The 14,117-nt window shown below is 48.4% G+C and overlaps 3 protein-coding genes across 3 annotated transcripts; 1 reads left to right on the forward strand and 2 right to left on the reverse strand.

Moving 5' to 3' along the window:
• The first annotated feature begins 897 nt into the window (after window positions 1-897).
• LOC109732818 (protein ROOT PRIMORDIUM DEFECTIVE 1) lies at window positions 898-2,547 on the forward strand. Its single transcript, XM_020292017.4, has one exon. It carries the CDS (start codon window positions 1,014-1,016, stop codon window positions 2,127-2,129), a length of 1,116 nt encoding a protein of 371 aa, XP_020147606.1. The 5' UTR covers window positions 898-1,013; the 3' UTR covers window positions 2,130-2,547.
• A 1,321-nt stretch (window positions 2,548-3,868) lies between these two features.
• LOC109732819 (uncharacterized) lies at window positions 3,869-4,956 on the reverse strand. The gene has a single exon (XM_020292018.4). The coding sequence runs from the start codon at window positions 4,683-4,685 to the stop codon at window positions 3,888-3,890; it is 798 nt and encodes a 265-aa protein (XP_020147607.1). The 5' UTR covers window positions 4,686-4,956; the 3' UTR covers window positions 3,869-3,887.
• A 6,006-nt stretch (window positions 4,957-10,962) lies between these two features.
• LOC109732816 (uncharacterized) lies at window positions 10,963-11,879 on the reverse strand. The gene has a single exon (XM_020292015.4). It carries the CDS (start codon window positions 11,847-11,849, stop codon window positions 11,046-11,048), a length of 804 nt encoding a protein of 267 aa, XP_020147604.1. The 5' UTR covers window positions 11,850-11,879; the 3' UTR covers window positions 10,963-11,045.
• Between the last annotated feature and the right edge of the window lie 2,238 nt (window positions 11,880-14,117).

Here is a 14,117-nt window from a genome sequence, read left to right on the forward strand (position 1 = left end):
CTTCTGGATTAACCGTTTGCCACTCATCGCACACGCAAATCTAATATGAACCGTGTTTGATGTCGTCGCCATCGCAAACGTTTTGCATCTTTTTTGACGGTTTTATTACATCACCGTTTGTGATTGATGCATCACACACAGTTTCGTCAAAGGGTCTCTGATTCGACTGTCGCGATTGGACCATCCTGCAGTAGGGAGTGGTACTTTTAAAAACACGACATGGTGATGAAAATGTCTTCTATATATTGCGAAGTTATGTTCTAATTTGCTTTAGCAGTAGAATTAATGAAGATAGGTAAAGAGTTGTGCCTTTTTAATTAGCATGAATTTATACATCAGGCTAGCTTTGAACTGAAATTTTGCCTTCTTGTTCAATGACTATCTATGACCTGAATGACGCCTTCCTGAATTACATTGGTCTTCCCTATGGTGGTTGTGCACACATGGCACACAAGAGTCCTTCTCTACTTTATTTCATCGGTGTTAAAGAGGCAAGTTTCGATACTGCTGCCAATGCCTGCAATCTTTGTAGACGTGCGAGCTCTCTCTCCCTGCCATGTAATTTTGAATTAGTAATGTTTATTTATACTCGATATAAGGAGTATAATGAGATGGATGTTTGGTTGAAGGAATTGAAATTGGTAACCACCTACAATAATTGATGACAAATATGGTCGCTGGAGTTTTAGTCGTATCATTTTTTTATATTACAACATTTTTAAACATCTTTATTGCCTCTCTTATGTTAATACATAATTATTTTTGTTTATTTTATTGTTATATATTTTTCATATGACGAATGATGATTTTTTCAATCAATAATACGTGCATTTGCACGTGCACGATTACTAGTCTCCAGAAAGATATCTCGGCGCCGCATTTGTTTTTTTCGGTTGGGTTTGGCGACGAAGCCCTTGGTTGGAGAAAGAAGCCGCATCCATTTGGAGCCCATCAGGCCCATCGTTTAGCGGCTTCACGCCGCACAGCGCACCGCCGCCGAGCCCCCGACGCCGATGACGCTGCTGCACGCGCGCGGCAAGACCACCGCGGCGCAGCACGTGGCGGCGCGGCACCTCGACCACACGTTCGAGAAGCTCGTGGCCTCCAGCCTCCCGCTCGTGGCGGCGTCGCCGCTGCTCGATGCGCTCCGGGCATCGCCCGAGCCGCTCGCGCTCCCGGACCTCGCCCGCCGCCTCCCTCTCCGCCTCCACCGCCGCGGCCCGCTCCACTTCCTCCGCCTCTTCCCGCGCGTTTTCGACCTCCGCCCCCCTCTCCCGCTCTCCCTATCGCTGACCGCGCCTGCCGCCTCACTCCTTGCCGTCGCATCCTCTCCCGACGCCGCCGCGCGGACGCTCCACCGCCTCCTCGCCATGTCCACATCCCGCTCCGTTCCTCTCCGTGCCGTGTTCCGCGTCTGGCGCGAGCTCGCTCTACCCGACGACTTCGAGGACTCCGTCGTCGCGCAGCATCCCCACCTCTTCCGCCTCGCCCCCAACCCCGCCGAGCCTAGAACCCACGTTCTACACCTCGTCGCAGATCCGGCGAAGGAGGAGTTCACTCCGGCGGTGGATAAGAAGCGGCCGGAGAAGTACGCTTTCCGGCTGCAGTTCCCGCCGGGGTTCAGGCTGGCCAAGGAGTATCGGAAGAAGGTGAAGGAGTGGCAGCTGCTGCCATATGTTGGGCCGTACGAGGTAGTGGATCAGAAGGTTGGCGCGAGCAAGAGAGTATCGAAGATGGCGAGGAGGAAGATGGAGAAGAGGGCAGTCGGAATAGCACACGAGTTTCTGAGCTTGACCGTGGAGAAGATGGTAGAGGTGGAGAAGTTCAGCCAGTTCCGGAAGTGGTTTGGGATCGACGTGAATGTCAGGGACGTATTCTTGGATCACCCTGGGATATTTTACCTCTCGGCGAAGGGAAAGCGGCATACAGTGTTCCTGCGGGAAGCATATGATCGTGGCAAGCTTGTTGAGCCTAATGATGTTTCAGAGGCGCGAAGAAAGCTTGTTGAGCTCATGCTCTTGCGTCGCCATGGCCTTGGGAACGCCAATTCAAATGCCAATATGTCTTCAAGTGCCAATGCTGATGCCAAAGAGAGCGATGACGATTTACAGGAACTGGAGCTCTACTAGTGTGATGTATCTGTGAAGCTGCAGGACGGGACAACAAGGAGGTTGTGCAATTCATGGATATCCTGGTTTAGCGTAACCTGTTAAGCAGGTGTTAGCCCAACTTGGATGGCAAATATGTTAGTGGTGCAGATCCGTATTGATGATGACGATGGATGTTTCTTCAGGGATGGTAGTCAATTGGCATTATATGCTAGCCAGTATACTCAAAACTCAGATTACGTCTCCCTGAGCTAGGCATGTCTGTAGGTCAAGAGTGAAGTTCAGTAGCACTTAGCTGATCGGTAATGTATCTTTATCCTGATTGAAAAAGTTTTGAAAGCTCATGTTGTGTCAATTAAGTTTGATAGGTCAAGACTCAAGACTGAAGCTCAGTAGCACCTTGATTGGTAATACATCTTAAGTGATGAGTTTTGTTTCAGTTCCTTGGTATTGCTTATTGTTGTTTCGTCACTGTGACATGCCTAATGAAGGACCTCAGTTGTGCAATATGCTAACCTAGACCAACAACTACAGTAAATTTTCAGTTTATCCACCAGATTATTCTTTCTGCAGGATAATTGTGTAGATGCAGATAAGGAAAGCTTTGAATTGTTATTGGTATGATGCTTATTTGGGCTTTTCTGAAATCCACTTTATGTTTTCCTAGTTTATCTTGAAATTTGTAAGTCCTGATTAAGTTGATAGGCACCTGTAAATATTTGAGATGGAACCTGATTTGCATTATATGGTGTATGTGCTTATGCAATTGTATACTGCATGTAGTTGGACGTCTTCTGTATTCTGGCTTATCCATGGACCATTGTAGAATATCATAGTTGGCACGTATGATATACACTCAAGTGCTCCGGTAGAATATTCAGTATTGTACTAAGGAAGCCTGGTGCATCTAATTGTTGTTAGCTCCCGGATTTTCATGCTCTTCAATCTGTTCCGGTCGCCTTCTTGTTACTGACAAGTGCTTAATACACGAAAAAGTCCTTGCATGTACTTTCCCTTATCCTTCTAGCTTGATGATTTTTTCTTCATGTCAAAGTTTATATTTAATTTAACATGTCAAGTTGTCATCAAACAGGTTTATGCTGTAACTCCGAGGAAAAGCTTTAGATATGAAGGGCCTTGACTCTTATATGAATTGTCAAATACTCCCTCCGTAAAGAGGGGGTACTACCTGGTTTCTCTGGGGATGGTCTGAACTGAAGCCAGTTTACAGAAACCAATGAGTTCGTCAGTGTTACTGATACTGACAGTTCTGAGCTGAAGGAGCTCAACAGGGGTGCAAATCATGGTATTCCTGATGCTTTGGAGAGGGCTACGGACAAAATGCAGCTATTCTTGAAGAGACAAAAGTTGTAGTTTTGCACAATTAGCTGTGTTATTCAGTTGTCAGTCTACCAGTTCATTATCTCAACTTATAAATTTGGACTCTGGCCAGGCTATTACTGCTGAGCTTTAATGTCGGGGTGTGAGATCAGGTTATCCTGGTAATATCTGCATTTAAGCTGACAGGAAGAATTCAACCAGCCTCTAACACTATTCTCAAGTTTGTAACAACATATCTTTTGTTGGCTCAAGGCTAATTTGACATGGAGGGTGGCGATTCTGTGCAAAAACCTAGAAGTCTGTCCAACTGAAACTACATACAGTACGCCACTGTTATCCTATATCACGTTTCTTCTACTTTCATCACTGCTACTACATATTTCCTGTTTCCTCTTCTAAATCTTGACTGTCTATACAGGGGGCAACACGGCTGCAGGGTTAGAAGGGAGTAAGGATGTTCAGAAGTGAAACTCTAGACTGCAGCAGTCTTCTGAAAACCTTCTCACTTCCGGTCTCCAGCCCACCAATGGATTCCTCTAGCTTCTCTAGCCTCTCCAACGCCACCATCGCTGTCTCTGGTGCTGCCTTCTTGGCGGACGGCCTGACACTCAGCCTGGCCAGCCACTTGTTTGAAGGCACTTGCATGTCCGGTGACATTGCTGCACACTCCATGAAGATGGTCTCCGATGCTTCCACAGTGGCCACGGCTACATCTGCCACAATGCCGATCACCTCATTGTTCGTGGTATCCAATGGCCTCAACGTGCCTCTGGCGGCATGTCGCATCATGGTGACGAGGCGGCACAGCTCCTTCTCTGTCCGCCTGTGTACACGGAGCGATGCAGCGACCATCATGCCGTCCCCGCGCCTAGTGCCGACCTGCTGCTCCGCCACGCTCTGCTTGAGCGTGACGAGCGCCGACAGGAATGTGCCGTAGGCGTCAGCGAGCACAAGGATCCTTTCGAGGATTTGGTCGCAGGCGGCGGTGGCTGTGTGGAGTGCTGCCACAGCCTGCGGCAGCGCCAGGAGCTCACCGAGCGCTGCCAGGACGGCATCGACGAGGGCAATGCCGGAGGACTGACCGCCGGTTGCTCTGGCCGACCATGACCTGAGCGTGCGGATGCTGTCGTCCAGGTGCGCCATGATGGGGTGCGGGTGTTCGTGTGGCAGGCTGGCCGATCGGGCGTGCGCCGTGGCAGCCGTGGTCTTCCCCGCTGGTCTCATTGCTAGATGCATCCTGCGATGAGTGCTGCTCTGCTGGTACGCTGCGGCTGCTTGTCTCGTCGGTTTCTCGATGCGTTTGTGAGTGGAGCTCCAGTAGCAACGGGGCAGCCTATAAATGGTACGTGGCCGAGCTGGTGGGTCGCTCGAAGAAAATACGAAAGAAATCTGTGCCACTTGTGAGTTGGTGCGGCGCTAAACGAGCTGCTGTTTTCTGGATCCCGGCATGACGGCAAAACTGCTGGTTGGACTTTTGGATACGTTGAATCCAAAACAACTCGCATCCGTGCGTTAGAGCTTATAAAAATTATGGGTTCTTATCAGCAACTCGTTTTTTTTTAACACTTATCAGCAACTCGTTAACTAACGAGATGAATACGATGAGCAAGCTACTTGGTACCATGATGATGAAGTACACGAATGTATTACATGATTATCATGTTCCCGACCCGTTTATTGGGAACTATTTATATGTTCAAAATTTCATAACCTCTTTGTATGAACTGGGGAGTATGAAGACAAATTCGTGTCCCGTCAATCGTATGGCATCGAATCACTGGATTAACACCCTTCCCCGATCATACAAAGAGGTTATCCTGCTTGTCTGGGCCTTCAACTCTTCATCCAATGGTCAGAAAGATCACAAAGTCAGAGGTGCGTCCGGTTTTGTTGGGGCCTCTGTTTTCACGAGAAGTGCGGCCAAAACCAGGATTGTGGAACGAGTTTAGGTTGGGAACAATACAATACGCTCAACCACCAAAAGCAAGACTCCGTAAGCTAAGCGAACCACTTGCGTAATCCAGCACTAATCTAACAAGCCTACACCCTCTACGCCATATAGATGGAACCAGCACACTCTGTCCGGATGATGTTTGGCTTGATACAGCGGCAGCCGAACCAGCTTCCAAGATGCCAGCCGTTGATGCATTTTAGGATAGTGCATGTACCCATGATTGATTAAGTGCTACCCATGATTGATCAGCATACAACTATACGCTCTAATACTTAACAAGCCTAATGTGTGTCTACCTTTGCGTTACTCTATATGTCCTACGTGCAGATGATATATTCTAATCTCTCGCACTTGATATATGTCCCTCAATCTCTCGCACTTGTTGCCGCTGCTAGATGGAGCGGAGGTCGATCGTACGAGGGCTCCTTCCCCTCCCGACCCCGCGGGGCCGCACCGGGCGGCCACCACCCAACCTTCCCTTGTCCCCCGTGCACCTCCCCTCCCTTCGCCGCCGTCGGCAACGTCACCGGGCGAAGGCCCTATGGCGCAGCGGTGGCGGACCTCCTCTGGCGTCCCGAGATCTGAGGCGGCGGCGGCCTGACCTGGACCTCCTTGTGACGAGGATGGCGAGCAGCGGCGGCCGGGGTGCGTCGGGAGGGATCTGCTGCATCCGGTGGGATTGGCAGGAGATGACGGCAGCGGTAGCCGGGGCGCATCCCGGGCTCGATCTAGGACCTTCGTGTCCAGGCGAGCGGCTGCTGTTTCGTCCTCGATCTGTTGCATCTCGTCGGCTTCGGGGATGGCTTGCGGTAGCACTCCAGGTCTACATCGCATCACGAGGATTATGGATGTGCTGGTCATCTCCTACGTCGGAGGTGGTCGGCCTGAGGCTGGGTGACCGGATCTCCAGATCTGTAATCTAGTCCGGTTGCTAGTCGGGGAGACATAGTTGCCGGTGAAAATTGAGCCGATGGTGGCGTTCTGCGCCGTTACCTTCATGAAGGCATCGTTCTGTAACTACTTCGACCCACTCGTGCTGCTTCGGGAGAAACCCTAGGATCTGGTTTTCCAGATCGGATGATGGCGGCACTGCGGTGTCGTTTCTCTCTTGGGAGCATCGTTTGTGGAGCAACGCTGAAAGTCAGAGGTAGGAGGTGGAGCGGCTTCGTCTTGCACGGAGCTTCGGTGGAGATGTCAAGTCATGCCTGGCCGACAGGTGCTACGCTTTGTCATGCCTGGTCGGCAGGTGCTACGCACGACAGATCTTCCAGAGACATCAAGCTGTGTCGGCTGGTGGTACTTGACGGCATGGTGCTGAGGTGTACCGGCGGCGCCCGTGACGTGCTCAGTAGTTCGCGCGCAGGGAGGTGGTGACGTCGACGGCAGCTAGACCGAGCAAGGATGATACATCAGTACAACTCTGAAGATGGAGTGGTGACAGTTGGCAGCGGCGGCCTTTGAGAGCACGCCAGACCAGTGTGTGCCCCATACCCGACAAGTGGCTTGATTGGGGTCTCAGGTCTTAGATGTAAGGCTTGGTTACGAGGTCTGTGGTATTAGGCCCGAACTATCAGCATACCTTCATCAACGGGATAGGAGTAGCCACAAATGTTGTCTAGATGGTGGCTTCAGACTTACTGTTATATTTCTTTGTAAGGTTTTTTTAAATAATTAATAAAGTGGGTATATGCATGGTTCAGATGCTGAGACGGGGTCGATCGTGGCTAGGGGTGCAGGATGTACAGCGCAGTGAATTTGTACCGCTACTAATCATGTCAACAAGGACAATTAATGTTGTGGGACCTGTTTTACACTAATGCTACATCTACGTAATTGAGTTACGTGTTTAACGTAAAGAGCAACGTGGAGGCCATTGATTGGAGATAGAGGGAGGCAGGACCCCACCCCGGTTAAATTACGTAAGTGTTTACCTACCTTCATGTAGATGAAGCATTGTTGCCTGTTTTGTATTGCAGATAGACATCAGTTTAGCCTTAGGGTATTCAAAATATTTAGTTATCGGGTGTGCTAAATCTTAATTGATTAAGACTTCACGAAGTCTCAATCAATGTTATATCTATGAGATTATGTTTTCTTTTTTCTTTTTATATGTTTTGTGACTTGACTAAGTTTCAGTCGACTGAGATCTAGCCACACCCGTTTGTTATAGGACATGCTTGGTTTGCGCTAAAGATTGCCTTGCTAAAGATTTGGCTTGCCAAAATTTTGGTTGCCTTGCTTGCAAATGGATGTGCCAATATTGCTTAGAAAAATGAACTAGAGCATTGGCATGCTAAAAAAATGGTATCCATCCAAACAAAGGCCAATATTTTAGTCATGGCGAAAAATTGGTAGGGCATACTCTAGTCACAATCCCAACACACCAATAATGCAACCGTAAGTTTTTTTTATAAGAAAAATGAACTATGCTCGGTATTTATTTTAAAGCGTATATCCGCTTGGGTTGAGACCGTTTCTTTTATTTTCTTTTATATTACAGTTTTTCCTCTTTATTATTTGCCAATGAGTATTCTGGTGGCAATGGAATTTCATGATACTAAAAATGAAGACATATCACATTTTTTAAAACTTTAACGGAATCTAACCAGGCCTGTCCATTGGCATTTTAAGTGTATTTCATGAAATATTTCTTTTGATATCTTGTTGGTTCAATGTTTTGATATTATAAAATGGATGCAAAAGATTTGCATCATCCAATAATTAAGAAGATGAAAGACAAATATTTATAAAAAGAATAGGGCAAAGATACAAAGGCCAATGCTTTCTCAAAATTACCATAATGTTTGTTAGAATGTATGACCAATATGTATTCGTATAGGATCAATTTACATTGTTTCTTAGCACCCACAGTTTCCTAAAGCTTGCCCTCGCACTTGATGTCGGCCAAAGGGAAGGGCAGCGGCATAGAGTTGTTATGAAAGATCTATGTGTTTGTCGGGTTCCACATGATCTAATTAGTAAGCCTCTAAGCCTAGTCATTCCTTAATCTTTCATATTTGTATTATGTTAATAAAATATTTGTATTATTGTATTTTAATGATTTATTTCAGGAATATGTACTATTTTGCATATTCAGGTCCATGGCTATCAGTGGAAGATTATTGATGAGACCTACAAATAACTTTTTCTAGTTGTTGTCCTCATAAGCTCATAGTTTGTAATTTCCAGGTATTTTAGTAAATCCAACATTCGCATTGAGTATAAGACAACCGCACTACAAAGAGGGGCACAAGAAAATTCTTTGGTTTAAATTCCACGAATATATGATAAGCCAAAGTTATCCATAGTCCACCCCTAGCCAATCCTTGTATGAGTTACTCAAATCGTCGGTACTTCCGAAGGTTGTCTTCCAGTACTACTGAGACAATAAGGGTTATTCGTGCTTAGAGGTCAAATCCAAACTCAACTGTTTCGTTGTTTTTGTTCTGGAACTGCCGACCCTGGTATTTCACTTTGACATATCTCATGTCTTCTACGCGCACTTCTGAGTATCACACTTCATAGGCACTTATACTCGGTTTGATTCTTTACTGGTCACAATATAAGTTTGGTACCTCTGCTTGTTTTTGTACGGAAGTTGCTAGCTATGATTAGCTTTGTTCTGCAGATTACTCAATCTTGCAGTGGTTGTGTTTTGTGTGGTACTATCGAGCAATAGGTTTTCCTGGTACTTCCTAGCCGTTCTATCCCTGCAGAAAAGTTTCTACCTTTTCTGTTTTTGGAACCACCGGTCATAGCATCGGTACGTTCGAGTAATTTATTTCTGCAGGTTTCCGACCACTGTCCCGCCGTTCAATTTTTTTATATGGCTCGGTGGTTCTGCTAGTTTACTATGTTATTTCTTTCTAATGGTTAGATTTTTGCCCCCCCCCCCCCTCTATATATTCTCTACCATACCCCTCGTGTTGGCAATCACTTCATTCATCATAACCGTTTTATCCCACTCCATGTCAACTACTCTACTCCACCCATATGACATTCCACTCCTTTCAATCCATCAACCACATATAGAAAGAGAGATCCAAGGCAAGAGAAGAAGAAAGAATCGTTGGATGATTCCGCGATTCACTTCTTCATTCTTTGACGGCCAAGAACTTCCTTTTATTGAATTCCTACACCTCAAGATCGTCTCTTTTACCACATTCTTATTCTTGTGCGAGAGTGTTTCTTTTGATTCTCGATAGGAGTTCTGATTGGAAATCTTTCAAGGAGTTCTTAGTGAGTGAATTTGCTTTGCTTATCACTTTGGGATGATGAGCACATCATACACAATTAGGAGCCACTTGTGAACCTATAAAGTTCTATGTGTAAAGGACGCAATAGCTTGTACGAGCCTGATGGGGCTTCTAAGAGTAAGCCATGATGGAATGGGTGGTGGGCTATAGAAGCAAGATTCTTGAATCATAGACCCTCTTGGTTCGAAGTCTCCATCAACATAGATGCGGGATAGCACCAACCAACCGAACCATGGGAAAAATTCTCACATCACGAGTGTTTGCAGTCTCTAAACCCTCTCCTTACTTGCTTGCAAGATTGTTACTTTTCCACCGCTTACTTTTAATCTCCTTTTTGCTAAGTACTTGTGGATGTCTAGTCATTGTTGATAGTTGCAATATTCGCCATTTGCTGACAGCTTGTAATTTTTCGATAAAGAGTGACTTTATTGATTCAAAATGGAGCATCAAGAGGATACAAAAAATGAGCACACCCAGCCTCTGCATAGCTAATATGCACACATCCAACATCAATGCACGGACACAAAAACACGCCGGCAAACAACCAATAGCTTGTAATAGATGGCGGTCATCCACATCATCATTTAGGTGCACATGGCTGAGTTGCGACCAAAGCTGCATGCATATGTGTGCCAAAGATATGCCATTGCTCTATCAATTTTCATAATCCAAGCACCATCATGCATTGCTTGCTTCACCTTGCACTTCTTCCTTTTGAATGCCTCAAAGATAAGCAGTATAATGTTCTTTGTTTTGTTTTTCCGTTATCTCTCATAGTAGAACCCGATCCATTTTTGGATAGAATGAGAAAAAATGTAGGCTATGTGTAGAGCGAGGTTTAAATGAATTGGTTATGTTACAGTTTTGCTAAGCCTCAGTTGACTGTGACTTCGTTATGTCTCTGTCGATGCTATATTCTTTTGATCTTGCATGGAGATTCGCACAAAATTTTCTTTTCAGTTTTTTCTTTCTTCTTCTTATATACTATATCACTTGATTGAGACTTGGTTAAGTCTCAGTCGACTGAGCCCTAGACACACCCTATATGTTAATAATGGAAAACTCAAGAGTGAGTTAGCTTAAAGAAAATTTGAGATGATTACCCAATAAAGTTGCCATTCTCTTGTAACTAAAGTTGTCATCAAAAAACGTGTGGGCGAAATTGCTTCGTGCCACACATGTGACGCTATCATTTGGGAATAAAAGTAGTGTCCCTATCATACGTTCTTTCTGAGCCATCGTGGAATTTGCTTGTTCTTTTTAGAGCAGATCTCATCGAGTAAATGAAGTTGAAGGGAAATAATTGTGCAGCAAGCGTAAGTTCATGAGAATGAAACAACATGTAACACTGTGCAACTCTACGTACAGATTCACTCTAGTCTTTGGCTACAAGGTATTATGGATGTTCAGGAGTGAAACTCTAGTCTGAAGCAGACTACTAAACACCTTCTCGCTCCCACTCTCGAGCTCGCCAATGCGTTCCTCAAGCCTCTCCAATGCTGCCGCCGTCTCTGGCAGTGACACCGCCTTCTTGGCCACATGCACGACCAGCAGCCTCGCCAGCCACGCGTTCGAGCGCACCGTCTCGACCACTGCCGATACGTCCGGGGACATTGTCGCACACCACAGGAAGATGGCCTCCGACGCCGACGCCGTGGCCGCCGCCGCCTCCGCCACCACGCCGGTGACCTCACCGTCCGCGGCATGCACCGGCGCCAGCATGGTGTGCCTCGAGGCGTGCCGCATCGCCGCGGCGAGGCCGAACAGCTCCTTCTCTGCGCGCCTGCGTGCCCGGAGCGACGCGGCGACCATCACGCCGTCCCCGAGCCGGACGCCCGCCCGCAACTGCGCGACGCTCTGCTTGAGCGCGAGCAGCGCCTGCTCGAACGAGCCGTACGCGTCGGCGAGCGTGAGGAACCGATCGCAGGCGGACGCGTCGTGGCGGAGGGCCGCCGCGGCCTGCGGCAGCGCGAGGAACTCGCCGAGCACGGCCAGGACGGCCTCCACGTGCGCGAGCCCCGAAGTCCCGTCCGTGGCGGAGGCCGACCACGCCCTGAGCGCGCGGACGCCGGCGTCGAGGCGCGTGTGGACGGGGTGGCACTGGCAGTGGCACGGATGGCTCGCCGACCGGGCGTGCGCGGCCTTCCTCCTCCCCGCGGCCGCGGTGCCTCTGAGAGCGAAGTGCATCATGCCACGAGTATCAGCAGCGGTTGCACGTTGGTTTTCTTGGCGCGCTGGTGGGTGGAATCGAGGGGACAAGGACGTGAGCTTATATGACCGTGCCCGCCCGCCAGAGCGCCGTGGTTTGCCGCAACTTGCGGCGTCGAAGGAAAAGCTTTCGTCCGTGTGGGAGCTGGCGCAGCGCTGGGCTGCTGTTTTCTGTACTGCGGCGCGGGGCAAAACTACTCCGTAGTAGTGGTACGCACATACTCCTACACCGGACTTGACTCTGCCACACAGAACTTGGTACGGAACAGCTTTGCATGCACACGTACTCTGGACGTAGTACTGCATATTCTCGTGAAGTAGGATTGCGTTGACAAGATTGGTTCAATGATAAGGTGGGAATGAACTGTCAACGTTGCTTGGGTCACCAAGATCCGTACGATGATAGGGGTGGGAGTGAACTGTCAACCTCGCTCGAGTCATGGGATCGCCCCAGACATTCCAGGTTGAAGGGCCTCTGTTTTGACGGCCGAAACCAGAACCTGCGGCTGGCTCCGTACTAAGCCTATGTGCTTTTCTTTTTGAGAAATACCAGGTTCCGTGATCTTAGTATATGTAATCACTTCCTTCGTATCAAAATGTAAGAAGCTTTTTAGACTAGTTTAGTCTTAGAAAAATCTTATATTTTAATGAATAGTACTCCCTTCGTAAAGAAATATAAAAGTGTTTAGATCAATAAAAACGCTCTTATATTTTTTACAGAGGGAGCATTTCTCATTCTAGAAAATGTAGTATTCCTCAAAAAAATATATGAAAAAACTGAGACATTCCGGCTCGAAGGGGCTCTGTTTTGACGGCCGAAACCGGAGCCTCTTTGAGGCTGCCTCGGTACTAGTCCTATGTGCTTATTTTAAGCAATACATCGGCCACACATCTATTTATCTGCAGATTTATTGATGAACTGAATATGGATCAGCCGAGGAGCACCCCAACCAATGTGGTAGCAGGTAGAGCAAGGGCGAGACCGAAGGCACCTCCACCAAGTTTCATGAAAATCCAGAAATAAGAGACGAAAGTCTCACCGAGCCTCCTCAGCAATTTGGATTCCTGGCCGTTGGATCTGGCCGCTTGATATATTTTCGGCCGTTGGATCCAGAGGTGGGAGGAGCTGGGCCGTCGGATCGGAGAGGGGTAACTGTAGAAATGAATAGTTACCTCCCGCTGTAAAAGATCTCATGCCACCGCGCGTAATTCCAGCCCCCTAGGGCATTTTAGTCATTTCACTGTTGGGTATAAAATATCGGCAGCTCCTCCCGTAGAACCCTAGCCGCCTCTTCTCTCCCCTTCCCAGCCGCTCGCCCCGTCTCGCCCGCCCCACCCCGCCCGTCCCGCTCGCCGTGGCCGTGGCCGATGACCGCGGCCCCGTCGGCCCGCCCCGCCGCCTCCCCCCCCCCCCCCCCCCCCGCCCGTCCCGCTCGCCGTGGCCGATGACCGCGCCACCAGGGACCGTGGCCACTCGATGAGGAGGCCTGGACCTTGGCGCAGAGCCGTGCCCCCGTGCGGCGGCGGCGGCAGATCCCTCCTCATCGCAGTGCCATCCCTCCTGCCGGTGCCACGCCGCGTCGCGATGCCGCTGGCTCGATCTCCTTGTCCCCTCCTCTCCTGTCAAGCGCACGACCTCCGCCAAGGCCGCACCCGAGGCCGACCAGGAGGCCACGGTCACCAAGTGCCCACGCAAGGGCACCACATCCGGGAAGAAGAAGTTGGCGCCCGAGGCGGCGGTGGGCAAGAAGCAGCAGAATTTGTGAGAGGCTAGGGTTTGTCTCTGTCGAGGGAACTGCAGGTCGACCCCTTCTCTCCCTCCTTTCTCTTTTCTTGTTTGTCTGTAGGCTTGGGCTTGTAGGTTTTGTCTTCTCAGTCTGGAAATGTTGTTGGATTCGGACTATATTCCAAAGATGGCCACTTTTCTGAGGCCTTTTGTGCTTCCTTCTTTGGAATCGATGGGAGAGAGAAGGGTTTAGCTAGGTTCCAAATATTGGGATATTTTGGATCTGCCGCTTGACTAGGTTCCAAAAAATGGACTTTTGTTGTTGCCTTGTTAGCTTTAGGTGGTTTGCATAAAATGTGCTTTTGTTGTTCACAAGGGACTTGGTCCTGCTTAGGTTCTTGAAGTCGTTTAGTAATTAGGAGGCACTCTTATGATGTGTATTGGGATTAGTGTTTGGGATTGTGGATGTGCTGCTAAGAAGGTGTGTACAGTGAATTATGTGGGCTTTAGTTTGGTTTGATCCA

The sequence above is a fragment of the Aegilops tauschii genome, chromosome 1 (assembly GCF_002575655.3).
Source record: "Aegilops tauschii subsp. strangulata cultivar AL8/78 chromosome 1, Aet v6.0, whole genome shotgun sequence".
Classification (NCBI taxonomy): domain Eukaryota; kingdom Viridiplantae; phylum Streptophyta; class Magnoliopsida; order Poales; family Poaceae; genus Aegilops; species Aegilops tauschii.